Here is a 20264-nt window from a genome sequence, read left to right on the forward strand (position 1 = left end):
CTGGGCAAACCAGGGTTGAAGAAGACGTAGTAAAATTTGGTGCATGATGGGGAGGAAGAGAATTACGACTAAACAAATAAAATTTGCAAGAAAATAAAAAAGAATGGATAAATACAGGAAAGCAGATAAAAATAAAAGGAGGTAAACCCTTGCGTCAGAGGTGGCTGCTATCTTTTTGTTTTTACGATCAGATTTTTATTGCTAAAAGAAAAGAGTTTGTTGCAGTTTTCACTGCTGGGTGACACTAAAACATGTTTGGGCTAAATCTAAAGAAAGAAGTGTTTCTAGAACATCCCCACAGCCATAATTAAACATGGAAATAAGCAGCGCTGCATTATCCCCCCCCCCCCCCCATCTCAAAGTCAGCATTTTTACCCTGGATTGCAGTCATCAGGGCGGAGATCCCGTTCTTGTGCTTCACCCAGAGTAGTTTCTATCTCAACTGTAACTCTGTAGGACATCTTTCTTCCTGCATCCACATGCCAACTAACAGGCAGCACTTTCTGCTCACCTCAATGCCACCTGGCAAGGTGTTCTGGCCCAGTTTCTAGGATATTTGTTCTGAAAGAATTCTGTGGTTGTCTTAAACTCTGGATGGTGACAAGTTTTTATTCTTGTCTGAATCCAATGAAGTAACAGTGTTGGGGTCAAAGGACTGGTCAGGATATGCATTGTGTACCCGCATCCAGGTTTTTAGCGGTAATATTCATTAATCTTTGTAGATTTTTAAGCTTCTTAGTGTCTGACTTGTACATTAAAATGAACAAAATGCATTTGTCTGATATTTACAGACAAAGCCTTCAGATTAGCTCCTCATCCACCTCTCCTTACAGAATCTAACTTGATGTTTCTGGTTTTGCAGTTTAGTTTTGGATATATTGTTGACATTTTTGGGGTCAGGGAGACGGATCACTCTGACGGTTTTGTGAGATGTGTGTTTTTTTTTAAATAAAATAATAGCTTTATTTTTCAGTCTATGAAAAGTAAATGCTAAAGAAAGTTCCACGTGTGGGAGAAATTATCCATTAGGATAAAAACAATGGGGCAGTTCGGTTTTTAAACACTAAAACTCATTTAAGTAAGCGAAAAACTACAAGATCGTCTCCTAATAACTTTTATTAGTTAATGCAAAGATTAATAAAAACACTACAATAGATACTCTCTCACTAAGTGTATGTACTGCAGCTCCACTCTGCATTGAAAAGTTAAACATAAGACTGTTTTGCTGTCTGGTTCACATGGCAAGATTTTAAAATTGTTGGTTGATTTTTAAAACCTGAGCGACCCCAACGTGACGATGAAGAATCGGAGATATAACAGGTTTGGTCCTACAGTGTGTAATGTCCAGCCACATGGTGAACACAACACAACACACACCAACAGATTTCACTCACAAACATTCAGATGTCAGACGGGAAATCTCGCAAAACCTGAGTTCAGAATAATTCCCCTTAGTGTTTCCGCACCTCTCTTTCTGATTGGCTAAACGTCACCTTCAACAGGCTGTGTGCTCATTTGTCCTCAGGGAACACCACACATGGTAAGATATCAGGCCAAGACAATCCAACATGTTGAATATCCCCGATTTGAGTTCAGATCGGTCCCGATGTCCTTCTGAGCAGACTAGATTGCTCTTTACCTTTTATGTGAAAGAGGGAACCAGCCTTATAACTGGTTCCCTCTGCCATATAAACCAGTCATAAGGCTTTCACAAAGATCCTCAGAGTCTCTCAGAGAGCTCCTATCTTAGCCTAAATATTCCTGCCAAGGACCCCTAGCTTAAGAGTGATTCAGTTCTCTGCTGGGAGCGGTTCTGAGCGAGCAGACGACAGAACTTTCTATCTTAGTGAGGAGGTGTGGTTGACCCCGTTGCTGGGTGTGGTTGGCCCCGTTGCTAGGAGTGGTTGACCCCGTTGCTAGGTGTGGTTGACCCCGTTGCTGGGTGTGGTTGGCCCCGTTGCTAGGTGTGACGCTGTCTTCTAACAGCTGTGATTGGTTGTTAAAAGAAACAACAAAACACAAATGTGCTCCTAGTATCAATGGAGAGAAATTAACCGCTGATAGAATTTAGACTGGATTCAGAAATGTTTAATTAATGATGATAGATTAAATTAATTGTCACACAGCATCAACATGTTTGAACGTAGCTTATTTACTTATTTACATGTTCATCATTATTTTGGTTTGCTTATTATTATGTTTACTCACCTTGCTGATCATTTTCATACTGCACCTATTTAATATTAATTTCATATTATTATTATTAAATTGAGCATTGTACTGTGATATCCTTCTTGTATAATGAGGTTTACTTTGATAAAATGACCAAAACAAAATCAAGAAAAAAGGTGGAGAAAAACTTAACTGAACAGAGGAGCAGAGCCTGCTGGTGGAGGAGAAGAGAGGAGTGTTGAAAGGTAGATTTGGTCCTGGGATCACGGTGGGAACAAAGAGGAATTCCCAGCAGATCAATGCGTCGTTCCTTCTGCTTTCAGCACCAGCCTGGATTGTGAGCAGCTCTGATTCCTGCTGCACTCAGAAGCTAGAGAGGAGATAGCAGCACACCAGAGATGACCCTGGTGTTTATGGCCTAAAAGCGATTTGGTCTTTGCCAACTGGCACATGTTCAGGTTTACATTTATGGTTCAACATTTTAATTTTAGGACTACAGTTTTATTCCCTGGGTGATAATGTGCCAACCACCACTCAGTAACTGGGCTCATCACACTGAGGCTCTGAAAAATGACGTTGATTTCTCCTTTTTTATAACAGGGTGTGATAAAACTTATGGGAATGTTTCCTCCTCACCCTGTAACATGATGTCAATAGGTTTCTTTGACAGCGTGACAAATACAAAGTGGCCTTTGAACTATAGCCTATGCACAATTTGGAGATGTGCGCTTCTCCCAACTGGGAGCCATATTCTCTAGGGACCCAGCCTATGCTGATTATTGTTTAAGGGGTCCGATCATTGTCATTTTCCAGTTCTATCTCCAGCTTATTATGGCAGTTTGTCAAATTTGGTGTCTTTCAGTCGAGGAGCAAGGCTGCAGAACTTTGCAGCTGAACAGTCAGACAAAATGAGTCATTTTTCAGATAACTATATAATGAAAATATTTTATTGAACTAGTTTAGCTTTTTCTAATGGCAATGTTGTCTGCTCCTTTGTCTTCAGTAATTGGAGACACAGTTGTGTTTCTCTTATATGCTCCTGCAGGTCTGTGTGGAGGAAGCGCGTCAGGAAAAACCACAGTGGCCAATAAGATCATTGAAGCACTGGATGTCCCCTGGGTGGTTCTGCTTTCCATGGATTCCTTCTACAAGGTAATTTAAAAAAGATAATACAAGCTTTGATTCACTCAGAGCAACAAGATGCATTCGGTAACTGTTTACGCCCAGCGTTCACTGATAGTTCATTAACTTTTGATTTGAAAACCAAAGCCAATCATAAATCGTATTCCGCTGAATTGATCAGCCCACCAGCCCCTTCCCTTCGCTGATGGATTGAAGGCAAAGGTTTATTCTGTTCTTTTCTTACTTGCTTCAAACAATAAATCGAAAATGTTTGTTAAATTTGTCCCTTTTATTTATGACTAAAAGTTCAAAGTGGAATACGGATGGAAAAACATGTGCAGAGCGCTCCAGAGGAGAGGTGTCACAAGCATTCAGCAACAAGATTGGGCGATTTCCAAAGCTGAGTTCATGAAAAAATAATGTAAATTCCTTATTTTTTCCTTATTTAGAGTAAAGGTTTCCCCAATCATGACCTATTTCAAAGAACAGGTAATTAGTCCAGTTCTGTTATCTATAAGTGCTACAGTTTGAAGGCGGGACCTCTTCTAAGGTGTTCCTAATACTAAAAATAGCTATAAAATCAGTTTTTATTGTTTTTAATAAATAGATTTAACAGACAAATCACACCCGTAGTTTAACAGTTTAAAGAAATATGACTAAATGAACCATAAAAACTCAAATATTTAGCTCAACAAAAAGCCAAATCAAATTGCTGCTTTGCCTTCTGAGCCAGTCAAGTTCTGCAAAGGCCTGGTGAGGAACCATTCATCGGATCCAGGTGTCTAAAAGTTGCAGGACAGCAGCTCTCGAAGACTGGAGAACCACCGATTATCAACATGTTCCTTTAGTGTTTGAATTCATGAAAGAGATAAATACAACTTTAGTTTGATGTCTTTACCAGATCAGTGTCTCCTCCTGACACAAGATCTTGTTGGACTCTTAATGACGAGGCGGGTTTCTAGTTTTGCCATCTAAGTAGCTTCTGCTACATGTAGCAAACAACCACCAGGGGGAATATGGTGTTGACCTTGTTTGTCTAAGTATTGTCACCTGTCACCTGTCACCATCAGAATCACCTGTTTTATTGTGGTGCACCACTCTGTTTGTGTCTCAGGTGTTGAATAAAGAAGAGCAGGAGCTTGCTGCTAGACATGAGTACAACTTTGATCACCCCGATGCCTTCGACTTCGAGCTGCTAATCACCGTCCTCAGAAAGCTGAAGAAGGGGAAAAGCATCAAAGTGCCGGTGTATGACTTCACCAGCCACAGCAGGCGCAAGGAATGGGTTAGAAAACTAAAGTTGTCGTTGGCATTTCTTGGATTTCAAGCAACAGTTTTTTTTTTTTTCTTACTTCTTTTTGTTAAAACTCTAGTTTGTTGTTATTGAGTGAAAGTAGTTGAAATTGTCTTTACCGTTACTCTTGTCATTTCAGATCATGCCAATTTAGGCACCTGCTAATTTGTTAATGCTAAAAGGTTTATTTTCCACAATAACCACACAGAATGCAGAGAAATCTCCAACTAAGATCATTCTGAAGAAGCAGTTTTTTCATGTAGCTCTTTGACATCTCCTTTTTTATTTCTTTGCGAAGTAATTTCACGGCTGAATGGCACAACACCTCATGGGAAATCGCCCATCTCGGCCTACGACTCTGGAATCATATTATGACCTTTTGTTCGCCAATGAATGTAGTTAAGTGTCAAAGCCTAGAAGTGTTGGCCCCAGCAAGAGCCAACCACTGTAGATGCAGCCTCGTATATTGTCTATACCCTGTTTTCTATGTCCACTTGCTGTCTGAATGGATGAGAACGGCAGCTTTTTAGTTCTGGTAAAACTGGAGACAGACTCCAGCATTTAAACATGTTATATTGCATCTAAATCCTTCAAAAATCAATACACACCCCTGTGTTTCTTCGTTTGTTCTCGCTATACTGCAACCTAGCTCCTACGTTCATATACTGAATCAATACAGGTGCATCCATCCAATTAACTTAAGAATAAAGCGAAGATTGTGACGTGCAGCAAGCCTAAAATCTTCTTGTACCTCATTTCTTAGTCCAGTTTTCCTTCAATATCTTAGTCATTTCCTTTTTTTTATTGTAGTCAATCAAATCTGACCCATGAATTGTTCAAGCATAATTAAGCCACTTACTTATATGAATGGGTGTTATGTACATAATCACTCCACTGTCACAATAGTAATTTTTCTCATATTTATTTAGTTTCACCAAGGCCGCCTAGTCTTGAAAAGTACAAAGTTTATTTAGTTGTTATGCATCAAAGCTGCTGCAGAGTGTCAAACAGCCACGTTTCACTGGTTGTAACTTTTTATTAAATCTAGAAAGTATATTATGGGGTTTGAATTGTCAAAGAATGAGGAAGAACCACATTGAAAGTCTGGGTCATTTTGGACAGTGTTTTCTGTGTGCAGATTAGCCATGAAAATATGTTCTTTGTGTCTGATAAAGAAAACCTAAAGCTTGTAAATATCTGCCTTGCATGAATAAAAATCCCAATCCCTTTATTAATCTCTTTAGCTCCACCTCAAAGATCTGGGACCAGATAAATTGCTGGAAATGATTTGAATCTTGAACAGTCCGTTTTGGGCTCAGAGATTTTAACATTTCACAGTAAATTAGTTGGAATATCTTTTAGGATGTTGCTGCCTTCCTTTACAATGTAATTATATTCAAAAGCAGTCTTGTTACCCATGTGAACTGATGACATGGAACAATATAATCGTCATCCTGTCCTTTATTTTTCATCTCTTTGACAGAAGACAGTTTATGGAGCTAATGTGGTGATCTTTGAGGGCATCTTGGCCTTCGCCAACAAGGAGCTACTTAAGGTAAGAGACATCTATTATCTGTTATTTGAGCTAAATCTTTATTTGTTTTGTTTGCATGTTGCACATATTACAGGCAGCGGACAGAAAACCATGGAAATAACTGTTAAGACTGAGTGCGGTAATAGCCAATAAAATAACAGTGAAACTAAACATTCAACAGAAAGAGGAGGTGTCACACTGCAGTCTTCAAGGGTCGCTGTCCTGCAACATTTAGATGCGTTTGTGCTTCAACACAGCCGAGTCAAATAATCGGGTCTTTAGCAGGACGAGCTGGGGAGGTACATGCATTTGGACTAATCTGTCTATATCTCTATTCTACTTTTTTGTTCCTAAAATTTGTTCCATTTTCCAAAGAGGCGACCTACTCTCACCTAACTATTTGTAGTTTTTAGAGATCTTTTTGACCTTCAAGGTAAAAACAAGTCTGCCATTTATAGTCTATTAAGTCTAGTTTGCGTTGTTGTATTTGTTTCCTCTCGCTGCTGTGATCTCCCAGGCTTTGGTTGAAGGATCTCTGTTAACATCTGACAGCTGGTTTATCCTCAGGGAAACGGAGATATAGCAGAATCTGTCTGTCACAGCTGTTACCCCCAGGGCTGCGGTCAAAGAGCTTTAGGACCACAGGACGTTTTTTCATCTGTTCATTTAGTTAAATTTTTAATATTTAGGTTGTAAGTTTGTTGAATTTTTTTTTTTAGTTTAAACCTCTTTATTTTGTGACATTTCTGGATTTTATTTTCACCTTTTGATATACTTATAGTTGAATCAAGGTGAAGATTCAGTCCAATCTGCTGCCTGAAAACATTTTTTGTGATGAGGGGATATGCTTTTAAACAGGAAATTGATGTGCTCTTATTGAAAGCCTGTTTATGGTCAGTAAAAATCCAGAAGAATTAAATAGACGGTGCTCCTAATGCTAAATAAGTCCTGCAGCTATGCATCGTGTGTGCACTGGACTGTGGTGATAAGGCAGCCAGCCTCCCATGAGACCCATCTGTGTTGCCCTCTTATTCAGTCAGTAGCAGCCATTGTTCGCTGTGATTAATTGTGTTTTGTGTCCATTCTTGTAACTGAAGCCAATTATAGCTGCTAATCTGTAAAGCTAATATACAGGTCTGGGTTAAGACGCAGAAAGGCTGCGTTCTCTGAGGCACGATCCCAGGAGCTTGGAAGGTGATTGAAAATATAGAGCTGGATTTTTGTCACTATTAATTCTCTGTATGAAACAGGTCCAGGGTTCAGATGGGTTTTTACTTCACTGGTTTGATTTGTCAAAAAAATACTAGATTTTCTAGGAATTGTTTTTTTTAGGTGGATATTTCATTCTGGTGCACGGCACTCCTGGTAAAGTTGTGGGAAAATGCTTAAAATATTAATCTGATTATCAAAAAAATTACACAAATTCAGAGAGAAGCAAAATCATTTAGAAATATTTTTATTTATTTATTTTTTGTTGCTGGTGCCACACTTCTTAGCATCCCTGGCAGGCTTTATAACATCAATACAAGTCTAGCATTTCTTTATTTTTCAATGAGGAACATTTAACTTCTGTTTCCATGGGTTGTAAATATGACAGAAGTACTTCGCATTGCCACTCTTCAAGACGGGAAAAAGACAGGTGAGCATGCTTTGTAACTGAGGCATACGAGTTGATTGATCATCATTAATCAGGAAATGGCTTCGAGAAAATAGATGCCCACCTAAACATGCCAACACCTGCAGTGAGAGCAACAATTACACCGTCTAAAACAACGGAAACTGTGACGAACAAGGCAGGACAAAGACAAAGACTTTGTATTTAACACTTACAGCGGGGAGGATGGTAAGGGAGGTAAGAAAAGGTTCAACAGCTCATTATTGTTGAACTGCGGCAAAAGAATATCTTGGGTTTACCAAGTCTCTATAGCAACCATTAGACACCCTTTAGATGCCAAGTAGTTGTTTGGGAGACATTCCAGAGACGAGCTGTTTCTGTCTGACCATAACAAACATAATCACCTTACGTTTGTCTGAACTCTACTGGGACCTCAGCTGTACCAGTGTTTTTTCGGACCAGATGAGACCAAGACTGAGGTTATCTAGAAAAAACGCTCCAGGTGGGTCTTCTGTGAAGCAATGGCTGAAAGAACAATCACAACATCTAGAGTGGGTCCTCATGGCACCTGTTTAGTTGTGTGACCACATGCATTTTATCTACTTTCTGTTTTCCTGTAAATTCAAAAGTACTTTTCAGAGTTTTCATTTCGACTACATGCACAGTTGCAATTAAAACGGTAAAAATGAATCCTGTAGCGTATTGTTCTGTATATGAACCTTGTATTTACTTGGTTACCACTGAATGTTGAAAACACATCAAATTCTTTATTCCTCTCTTTTTGTCGGATGAGATTAGAAGTTATTTAAAGGAGCAAAATGTTGCGACAGGTTCTGTTGAATAAATCTTTTTTTGAAAATGTACTAAATGTGACTGGGTTGCATTAACAGCTACATGTTCTGTTCATATCTTCAATCACTGTGGCAGAATAAAGCAAACTGGTTCCCTGTTGGAGAAGATCAGAAAGTATTGTTTCGCTGTCGCTTTGGGGAAAGATGAACTTCTCTGACCCTTCCTGCTCTCTGGTGCTTGTTCATCCTCCTATGCTTCATCAGTTCTTTTCTCAGTTTAAAGATTTACACCAAACTAAATACATGTTGTTGTGCAGCTGAGTTATACTCGTCTTTGACTGTAATGTTCTTGTAAATCCTTTTTAAACTCTGGATCTTTGGACAGGTATGTTTTAAATGTGAGAATGATAACAGACGGCTCTGCAGAAGCCTCAGCGCATCCTTGAAAAAAATAATGAACTTCACACTTTGTCTTTCGTTAAGCTGTTTTGAACTTTTTTTTGCATGTTGCATCCATCCACCATCTATACCTGCTCATCCTTTTAGGGATGGTGCCTGTCGCCAGCGGTTATTGGGTGAAAGGTGAGGTCCACCCTGGACAGGTTGCCAGTCTATCACAGAACACCACAGAGACATGCAACTATGGATGCACATAGTAGTCTGGTCACAGGACTATTACTTGTGAACCCCTAAAATCTGTCATGAGTGGAAGAGTGAAGGGTAGAAACACTGCGGTTGAAAAGAGATCCAGTTTAAATTTTGCCATGCCATGTTGGGAACACATCTCGCATGTTCTTTCTGGAAGAGTGGCTAGAAGAAAGCTGGAGGGAAACGTGACGAAACGTTGGATGGATCTTGGTACATGACCACCATGCAACCTTTCAAAGTCTGCAAAAGGCTTGAGGCTGTGGTGAAGTTTTATCTTCCAGCAAGATGACCACTCTAAACATGCAACCAGGGCTACAGTGGAATCATTAAAATCACAACATATTCATGTGTTGGTATGGCCCAGTCAAAGTCCAGACATACATCCAATTAAGAATCTGGGGCAAGACCTTGAAATTTCTGTTCACCGATGCTCCATCGAATCTGGCTGAGCTTGAACTATGTTGCAACGAATACGAGACTTAAGTTTGAAGTCTCTATGTTCATTGCTGGTAGAGCGATGCCCCCAAAGACTTGCTGCTATAAGAGCAGCAAAGGTTAAAGTTCCAGATAAAACTGGGCTGAACGTCTTTTTGTTGCCTTTTTCCTGCAGCTTCTGGACATGAAGGTGTTTGTCGACACAGATTCAGACATCCGCCTGATACGCAGGCTGAAGAGGGACGTCTCTCAGCGTGGACGCGACATCAACGGCATCATCAAGCAGTACAATAAGTTCGTGAAGCCAGCATTCGAGCAGTACATTGAACCGACGGTGCAAGTTGCTGACATCGTGGTGCCCAGAGGTTAGTAGGAATGTAAGGCACACTGCAGGTGCTTTGCACAGTGTTTGAGACTCCCCCTTAATTTAAACATATCTCAGACACCACATTTACATTCAAAATGCTGTAAATAAAACTTGGATCACAGTAAGTCTGTAATTATGAACGTATATTTGTACTGAAGTTGTGTATTGCTTTTATTTCTTTCAGATTTTAACCCTAGAATTGTTTGATTGTATTTTCATAGTGTGCTGATTTAATTTGTTTCCCTGCAGGTGGAGAAAACTTTGTAGCTTTAGACTTGATTGTTCAACATGTCCACAGTCAGCTGGAGAAGGTAAGGATTTCCATTAATATCACGACGTGTTTGTGTTTTACTGACTCAGCTCAAGGCCCAGTTTCTCCCCTTTTAGTTCGATTTGTGGCGATGTTGTGTGTTTGAGAAGTGCTGCTTCAGCTGCCTGCCCTGATAAGACTCCCTGTAAACAGATCCTGCACTTCTTGCTGTTTATATGAGGAACAATGTAAACAGTCGGCTTCATTCAGATCAGAATAACCGACACGTCTTTAGCTGATTCCTTCTGTAGTCAGCGGACAGCATTGTGATGGGATTTTGCTGTGTTGTCACTATAAAGTGTGGAGCTGCTTGTAGAAAGTCTGGACACGTGAACATGGCCTGTCTTGTGCTTTTCTCCCACTTAATTGTTTCAGATTATTAAATAAATGTTAGGCTCAGACAAAGATAACCTGAGTGAATAACAAAATACAGTTTCTACAGGATGTTTTTATTTATTAATGGGAATAAAGCAATCCAACCTGGCTCTATGTGCCAAAGTAACATCAGGATGTGAAACTCAGAACATGGCTGCTGATCGCGATAAAACCCCCAACACAGAAATTATGCAATAACAGCTAAATCAGAGGTCGGCCACTGTCCCCCAATAGAGGAAAAAGACAAAAAATATAATAGATTATGGAAAACGTATTGGGATTTTCAGACTTTATTCCACATCAAATTATCCTAAAGTTTTATTCATTCTTACGCCTGAACATCAAATCATTTATTGATTGATCCATCCTTTCATTCAACCCTCTTTCCATTTACCCATCCATCTGTTTGTACGTTTGACCTTACGTCCGTGTGTGAACTCTAGAAATTTAATTCTGGAGAAAGTTTTGAAGTATGCAGGGACCTGGTTTCAAGCAGGGAAACATCGAAGACATGCAGGACACAAGTCCATGAGCACCAGAACTGGGCGTTCCTGTGCTAAATGGTTGACAACCATAAAAAATATTTTGCAGTTTGTCTAGAAGTGAATCTAAATGTTGTTTATCCTGCTGTTAGTCTTATTTTCTTCATTTTTTCAGCATATTAGCCAAGAGCTTTCCCTTATTCATTAATCTGCAACATTAGGCGCAAAAAGTCACTTTAAAGATTGTTTTTAAGTTTGTAGTGACTGAAAATACTTATTTGTTTCTGGTGAACTGACGTTTTGCACAAAATTGGGGAATATTTTTCCTCATTAAATGATTAATATCCATCTCCAATTTGTCGTTTTTGTTCATTTTTCTCATTCATCTCAACACTTGAAAGATTTATTTACATTTGTGTTGCAGATATTCTGCAACATGGAATGAAAGAAAGGCCGTTTAGTTAGGAAGATGTTTTGTATGGATTTAAAAGCTTTGTGTTCAAAGAGATTCACGCAAATAAATCGAAAAACATAGTTTGGCTTAATTTTTTGCTTTTTACCATCACTACAGATTTTGACCTAAAGTAGCTCAAGGAGGAGATATTTCTTTCTTAATACTTCAAGCTTCTCCAGCAGCGTGCTGATGAAGATGCAGTAAAACCAAAACTTTTCTAAATGAGAAAATTATGTTAATGATTCCAAGCAAAATCCAGTGCAACATTTTAGTTACCCTTCAAGACATTAAAAGCTTTTGTAAAAATTATCCCTCGACGCTTTCTTTTTGCTGCCCTCGTTCCTCCTGCCTTCCTTTTTCCTTCCTCACCTCGCTGACCTCCATAAAGCAGCTCTTTAGTCGTTACCTGAGATCAATGATGCTGTAAGGAGAGGAGAGGTGTCTTCCATCTTTCTTCTCCTCATTGTGCTGTCATCCATTCACTTTATGACCTACAGCCAACTATGATCTGTTCCACCTTCAACATATTCATTCATGGCTATCAGCAGAACACATCAGTTACACTCGTGGCATGACACCTGCAGTATGCAACATGAAGGAGGGGGAGGCTCATTCAAATGTGCAAGGATAGACGGACACACGGATAATTAGTGATTCACAAAACTATAATTTTATTGTTTTCCTAAAAGTAACTTTCACTGCAAATTTCTTTCCCATCAGAGGTTGGATGAGTGTTTAACACGACTCATCACAGCAATTTTACAAAAACAAAGTAAGATGTTGTAATTTCTCTCCTTTCAGATGGTTTGATTGAAGTTTTGGATCTCTTGATCCAAAGACGAGACAGAAATTACTTCTCCATTAAACTGATTCTGTTAAAACTAAGTGCTTCAATTTGTCTTTAGTACAATCGACTGGAAGCATGAATACATTGTTTGCATGTAAATCGGGGCAAAAGATTTACTCTGCAACACGTCTACGGTGGAATCGTCTGTTAGCCTCTGAAATTCACAGAAACCTTCTTGGAGAGTTTATCTGCAACAGCTTTGTCTCAGTTTATCGAGCACACTGTTGAGCTAACTGATAAAATCACTCACTGTTTCAACTCCTTTTTCCACAGTGAAATAAAATGATCACACTCACTAAAACCTGATTTATGATACCGTTGAACATTTGTTCAGCCAGACATGAAATTAATATTCATGGCCGAGGAGTCGGGATGTGTAGAGCCATACATTTCAGCAAAGGAATGTTAATTTTATTTTTTATTTTTTTGCTTTAAAGGTTTGAGTTTCTTTTATTTCGCTCACACTATATGTGTTTTTGTGTGTGTCCTTGTATGTGCCTGACCCCTCCTTGCCTGGCTGAATACTGTGTAACCATTCCAGCGTGAGATCAATGTGAGGTATGACTGTAACGGCTTTTTATTTTAGTATGTTTCTCATTGCAGCCAAACAATTACTCCCCTCTGCTTCCAGTTTCTCCACACAGTGATGTTGGGGAAACTTAAGTTAAAAATAATAGCCAGTTTTTGGTTGTTTTTTTTGGATTGAAGATCTTTCCTTTAACCTGCCAGATCAGTGTCACATCTAACGGCGTCTGTTTAAGGTATAAACATATTAAAAGCGTAGATGGGTGGTGTTTAGGATCTGTGGTTTTGTGGTCTAAAAAAAAACCTTTCTACGGGACTGTGATAATTTAACCAACACATGGTGTCAAATTACAGACAATATGACATCAATACCTCAAAACTAGTTTCAACTGGACTAAGTTTTAAACATTAAATCTAAACCAGAGTTTTAAAAATGTTTTCTGCAAATTCACTCTTTTTGAGGTGCAATAGATGTATTGTGTTTCCAGAAATTGACCAAAATAATTCAAACTTTTTTTTTGTTGTAATTAACAAGCAGCCCTTGTTTTAAAATAGTGAGCCATTGTAAACTGCCTTTAGCATTAGCAATTAGCATGGCTACCATATTTAAATCGACAGACGTTGTGAATTTAGACCCTTAGCCCTAAGATGTATGAAAGATGCCAACATTTATAAATCCTGCATGTTTCATGATACTGAAAGTTTTCTTTAATCCTTCAGCCTTCCTGTTATCAGCAAATAGGTCTTGCTCTCTCACAGGCTGAATAAACCGCAGACGTGTCTGGACAGTTTTTACGGAATAGCTTCCAACTCTTAAAATCCCATTCTTCAGTTACCAACCGGCTGATCAACCATCAAGCTGAAATTCCTCCATGTTCTCGGTGCATGTCTATTTATTCATGCTAAAAATGTGTGTTCTTGGTCTGCTTTGTGTAGATGTTTCCACATCGTTTATCCTTCTTCTACAGGCAACGCACTTTTAACACAACCAGACTCAGGATGGGCGTCTGCCTTAATTAGCTGAATGAGTAATCAGAATTTTTGGATAGTGAAAATTCTGTCTATAATACGCCTCCTGAAGAAAGTATTTATATGGTTTTTGATGCATTTTGAAAAAAGCTTTAAGGCCCTGGCCCATCAGCGTTCCCTACACTCACACATGTATAGACATTAGCTTTATGGTTTGTCAGAAGAGGCTGGATGTTAAAGTGTTTTATTCTAGATGCACAAATGTTTCTGTGTAGAGGCATACGGCCCATTTTAAGGTCACAGATGGATCTGGGGGGATCAAAGCCGATTGATTAAGGATTTCCTGATGATTTAGATGCAGCCTCTTTATGGGCTTACTGACAACACACACAAACACTTCTCCATCTTTGACAGTCCCCAACATATGGCTCTAACTACTTGGGAATGTGCTTCTGTCCCACGTGGGACTGTGATGTTGATGTTCTCATCAGGAACCATTTCATTTGATCCTTGCTTGAAGAAACATACCCTGACAAGATCCACTATGTTATAGCAAAGGGTTACGTCTCCTTGAAGGAGTCATGCATGCATACCTTGCCTTTTTTAATCACTCAGTGTAAGGTTTCTGGATTCAAATATGCTCCAAACTTAACCTCAACAATTAAGGTATTATCAGACACTACACACCTCAGAAAGGTTCAATGCTACTTAATTCATGTTTGTAGCTCGCTTCCTAAGAACAATCTGATTTAAACGAACATGTCCCAACATGAAGTCTATTCATTATTCAGCTGCATCATCATACCATCAGGTCTCAACCACCTCAATTAAATAGTTTTGTGTTTATTTTATTTTCTGTGCTGCACTTTAAGATGATCAAAGTTACAGTAAAGCTGCTGCTCTCGTTCTATTGTTGCTAAAAACAAACAAAAAATCTAACAAATTAAGACAGGAATGCTGCATTTTTAATGTTTATGACTTTGGACATTGTACGTGTAGTTCTGCAATAAAATCTAGATTTTATTTGAACACATCAGCTGACAAAACATAGATTTGCGAATGTAAGGTAAACTGCACTACTAATTTGGAAATGCACGTACATTGGTCGCTTTATTGTGGCAGAATGAAGTGGGTGTACATGACAGACTCAGATTTTCCTCTCCTACTGATTTCTCAGCACAAGGTCACTAAAGTTTCTTAGAAATGTCTCAGTTAACAGCAGCTGGTCGCTCCAGAGTAAACGCTGTTTAACTTTGCCACAGTGAGCTGCATTCAGTTCAAGTTCCTTGGGTGGATAGAACAACCTTTGTCGGATTTAGTCTTCACCGTACTGCAGGCTCTCATGAACTCATTTTCTACATGTGTTCATGCACAACACTACCTGTGGTAAATCCTACCACAGGTTGACTATCTTGACTGTTTTCGACATCACCAAAAAACTGAATGAGTTGCACATTTAATAGCATTTTTTTCATGCATGATCTACATTTTGGAAATTTTTCTGTTTGAGTGTCAAACCATACGAAGCTTTCAAGATGCGATTCATCGTCTGTATCTTTACCTGCTTTAGAAGTTAGTTTCCTGCAGCCATGTTTGCATAAATCCACATCAACGTACAAAATCGATGGGGCCTATTTATACTGTTTCAAGTTGGATGTTTGTGATAAAGATCTGAACAATGTAAAGTAGAAAATAGTAGGTAGAAGAGCTGCTGCATGCTGCAACACTTTGTGTACACAAACTGCAGAAAATGTTGGATAATAAACTCGTACAGCTGCTCTAAAGTTTGCAGAAAGTCTGACTTTTGGCAGAAAAGCCAACAGTCGTGACTCCAGCCTCTTTAGGCTGTTTGTATACGGGAGTTAAAATGATTAGCTTCAGCAGCGTTAATCTGCACCAAGCCCTGTTAATAAATGCTGACATAAATCGCAGATTAATTTGTTAAATGTGCAAGAGCTCTGGATGCTCTTTTAGGTGTGAGATCTGAGCAGAATTAAACAAAGAACCCTAATTTAAGCTCACTTAGATGAATTGATCTGATCGTGCTGCTCATCAGCGCAGAGCTGGAAAGCATTTGTCCAGTGTTGCACGGCAGTGATCTGTCAGAGCTGTTTCAATACTCAAAATGTTCTTTCTCTCCCTTCTTTGTTTTTTGCTTGTGTGCTTTGTGGTGTTCTGCAGAGGAAGCTTCGCTGGGATATGTGAGGCCCAACTTCTGCATCTTCTGTTGAAATTTAAAAAGCACAATCCTCCTGTTTTCATGCACTGCTGGCTTACTAACATTTGCTGCATGTTTTATTTGTAAAGGCAGGCAATATGCTTGCTTTGGATATTTTGCTCAAGATTTGAAGTCATGGATGGCAACATTTTTCCCTAACTTGCATTTTGGTGTATTAAAACAAATGCATGACTTATTTCTTGCAGAAACTGAGCACATTTTAAGTAAAAACTGTAAAGAGAGCAGCAGAAACTGACATTTAGCTCTGTTTGATGTTTTGCAGCACTTTAAGCATGTTTTTGACAGTTTTCAGGATTGCATTTATTGTTTTACATGTAGCTTACAGTTAAATTCAGCTCAGTTTTTTTATATAGCGCCAATTCACAACACATGTCGTCTCAAGGCACTTTACAAAGTCAATGAATCATACAGATTTCAAATCAGGTACATTTATTCCAATTAATCCTAACTATCAAAGAGTGCAGTCAGATTCAGTTATTTATTCAAATTGGTTAAAATGTTTTCTATCTAAGGAAACCCAGCAGATTGCATCCAGTCAGTGACTTGCAGCATTCACTCCTCCTGGATGAGCATGTAGAGACAGTGGACAGACACTGGCGTTGACTTTGCAGCAATCCCTCATACTGAGCATGCATGTAGCGACAGTGGAGAGGAAAAACTACCTTTTAACAGGAAGAAACCTCCATCAGAACCAGAACCAGACTCAGTGTGAGCGGCCATCTGCCACGACCACCTGGAGGTTTCAGAGAACAGAACAGACACAAAGAAGCACTGATCCAGGAGTACTTTCTATGGGAAGGAAAAGTAAATGTTAATGGATGTAGCTCCTTTAGTCGTTTCATCTAGAAAGAAAGAACAGATAAAATCTGAGCCAGTTTTCAAGGTTAGAGTCTGATAGAGAGCACATATAATTAGTTACAGTTAAGCTCAGTCAATCGCCATGTCTAGGAGAGAGAAAGGGTTACACACTGAAAGACAGGGCCATGTGGATCATCGGTAGAGGGTGAGCATTAAGTTGTTGCCAGCAGAAGCTTGGACGATGCCCCTCTCCAGAAAGGTGTCACAGGTAGACACAGAGTCAGGCCAGGTGTAGCTTCTAGGAAGAGAAAAGAGAGAAAACAAAGTTAAAAGCTGAAATAAAAGCAATTAATGCAAAATTGGAGAGTAGTGTGAGAATGTAGCGAAGAGGGTGAAAGTGGTCATTATGTCCTCCAGCAGCCTAAGCCTATAACAGAATAAGTACAGAGATAGCTCAGGATAAACGAAGCCACTCTAACTATAAGCTTTATCAAAAAGGAAAGTTTTAAGCCTAGCCTTAAAAGTAGACAGGGTGTCTGCCTCACAGACTAAAACTGGCAGCTGGTTCCACAGGAGAGGAGCCTGATAACTAAAGGATCTGCCTCCCATTCTACTTCTAGAGACTCTAGGAACCACCAGTAAACCTGCAGTCTGAGAACAAAGTTCTCTGTTAGGAACATATGGACCAATCAGATCTCTGATGTATGATGGAGCTAGATCATTAAGGGCTTTATATGTGAGGAGGAGAAGTTTAAATTATATTCTGGATTTAACAGGGAGCCAATGAAGGGAAGCTAAAATAGGAGAAATATGATCTCTCTTTTTAATTTTCATCAGAACTCTTGCTGCAGCATTTTGAATCAGCTGAAGGCTTTTAACTGCATTTTGTGGACATCCTGATAGTAGAGAATTACAATAGTTCAGCCTTGAAGTAACAAATGCATGGACTAGTTTTTCAGCATCACTCCTGGACAGGATATTTCTAATTTTGGCAATGTTCCGGAGGTGAAAGAAGGAAATCCTAGAAACCTGTTTAATATGGGATTTAAATGACATGTCCTGGTCAAAAATAACACCAAGGTTTTTTATTTTATTATCTGAGGTCAATTTAATGCCATCCAGGTTAAGTGATTGACTAAATCATTGCTGTATAAATGCTCACACACTTGGCAACCATTTTCTCTAAAATGTTAGATAAGAATGGAAGATTGGATATTGGTCTGTAATTTATTAAATCATCTCAATCAAGCGAAGGTTTCTTACATAAATGTTTAATTACAGCTAACTTAAAATCCTGTGGTACATATCCATTTACTAAGGATAGGTTAATCATATCTAAAATGGGGCTGGTAATCAGAGGGAACACTTCCTTAAATAATTTGGTTGGGATTGGGTCTAACATACAAGTTGAAGGTTTAGATGAAGCTAATATTTCTGATAACTCAGGAACTCCACTGGATCAAAACAGTCCAAACACAGATCAGGTTCTGCAGTTATTTCCAATGTTATCTCACTTGCTGAGGATGAAGTAATCATCTTCAGGAGTATGTCAAAGATTTTCTTTTTAATAGAATCAATTTTATTTAAGAAGAATCCCATAAAGTCATGACTGCTGAGAGCTAAGGGAATGGATGGCTCAACAGAGCAATGACTCTGTGTAAGTTTAGCAACTGTACTAAAGAGAAACCTAGGATTATTCTTGTTCTCTTCTATTAATGATGAGAAATAAGCTGTTCTGGCTTGATGAAGTGTCTTTTTATACAACAATAGGCTATTTTTCCAGATTAAGCAAGAATCTTCTAGGTGTGTAGAGCGCCATTTTCTCTCCAGTTTTCTAACATTGTGCTTTAAAGTACGCAGATCTAAGTTAAACCAAGGAGCTAGTCTCCTATGAATAATTACCTTCTTTTTCACGGGGGCTGCATTGTCTAATGCACCAAGCAGTCCATTGTAGAGCACATATGTAAACGATAAGAGCATTAACACTTAGCCCATCGGAATAGTTTTTGTCTTAAATTAGCTGATCTGTTTATAATGAGCAGCTAATTCAACATAGTATTTTAAAAATATAAGTTAATGAAAGGCCGATTGTAGAGAAACAGGCCCGCAGCATCACAGATCCTACTCTCCTTAAGGATTAACATGCATTCCCACGTTAATAAAACTGTTTATTAGCTGTGTCATCTAGACCAGGGATCAGCCACCTTTACAACCCAGAGAGCCACTTCTCCCCTTTGCTCCTGTTAAAGAAAATATGTCTAGAGCTGCAAAATCTCCATGACCCTTTAAGCGGAAAAACAGCAGTTGTCATTTTTCATAAATACAGATTAGCTTGTTTTATTGTTAAATAATAAAACCCCAGTTATTTATTTAACCTTTTAGGTTTTAGAAAATGAATGCATTTGAATGTTTTCACTGATGTTCAGTTTGACAGATGTTCAAACTGAACATCAGTCAGTCGGCTATCCCTGCAGTTCATGTAGATAAACTTTGACCCCATGTTATTAAAATGCCTTATTGAACACAGGGAAAGCTCTGGCTCATGATCCTCTGACTGAAAAAGAATAACACTCATTCAAAGTTTAGATGTAAGCTGCAGTCGGTGGCAGTGTTGTTCAGATTAGTGGCTTTTACCAATTCCTTTCATTCTGAATTGGGGTTTCTGTCCAGTTGGGAAAAGTCTGGAAAATTATGGAATTTGGTTGAAGTATTTTCCAGCTCTGGATAAGTTTAGGTAAATGGGATAGAAAAATATTTGTATCTCCAAACTTTATTCGCTATACACCTCTCTAAAAGGTGCCTTCCTTCATCCGTTTGTCCATTGGTACATCTGTCGGTCTGGAGAAGTCTGGGATGCTGATGGGAAAATTGTGCAGAAACTTTGCTGAATTACAAACCTAAACTCCAAAAAAAGTTCCACTGGTCATTTTCAACACAATTCTTAGCCAATAATTCTTTTTATTGTTCGTTCGTTCGTCGTCTTCCGCTTATCCAGGACCGGGTCGCGGGGGCAGCAGACTCAGCAGAGACGCCCAGACGTCCCTCTCTCCAGACACCTCCTCCAGCTCCTCCAGGGGGAGCCCAAGGCGTTCCCAGGCCAGCCGAGAGACATAGTCCCTCCAGCGTGTCCTGGGCCGTCCCCTGGGCCTCCTCCCGGTGGGACGTGCCTGGAACACCTCCCGAGGAAGGCGTCCAGGAGGCATCCGGTATAGATGCCCGAGCCACCTCAACTGGCTCCTCTCAATGTGGAGGAGCAGCGGCTCTACTCCGAGCTCCTCCCGGATGGC

At 39.3% G+C, this 20264-nt stretch overlaps 1 protein-coding gene across 4 annotated transcripts in view; it reads left to right on the top strand.

The window, feature by feature from the left end:
* si:ch211-243j20.2 (uridine-cytidine kinase-like 1) overlaps positions 1–20264 on the top strand; it is a 31854-nt gene that overhangs the window by 3689 nt on the left and 7901 nt on the right. For 2 of the 4 annotated variants that reach the window (XM_047388686.1, XM_047388689.1), the window contains exons 3-8: positions 3218–3324; positions 4409–4579; positions 6072–6143; positions 9787–9976; positions 10228–10289; positions 16122–16141. In XM_047388686.1, coding sequence (XP_047244642.1) covers positions 3218–3324; positions 4409–4579; positions 6072–6143; positions 9787–9976; positions 10228–10289; positions 16122–16141 — 622 coding nt within the window. Of the gene's footprint in view, positions 1–3217; positions 3325–4408; positions 4580–6071; positions 6144–9786; positions 9977–10227; positions 10290–12987; positions 13005–16121; positions 16142–20264 lie in introns of all 4 variants that reach the window. The other 2 variants (XM_047388687.1, XM_047388690.1) reach the window with 2 other exon arrangements.

The sequence above is a fragment of the Girardinichthys multiradiatus genome, chromosome 15, assembly GCF_021462225.1.
Source record: "Girardinichthys multiradiatus isolate DD_20200921_A chromosome 15, DD_fGirMul_XY1, whole genome shotgun sequence".
Lineage (NCBI taxonomy): Eukaryota > Metazoa > Chordata > Actinopteri > Cyprinodontiformes > Goodeidae > Girardinichthys > Girardinichthys multiradiatus.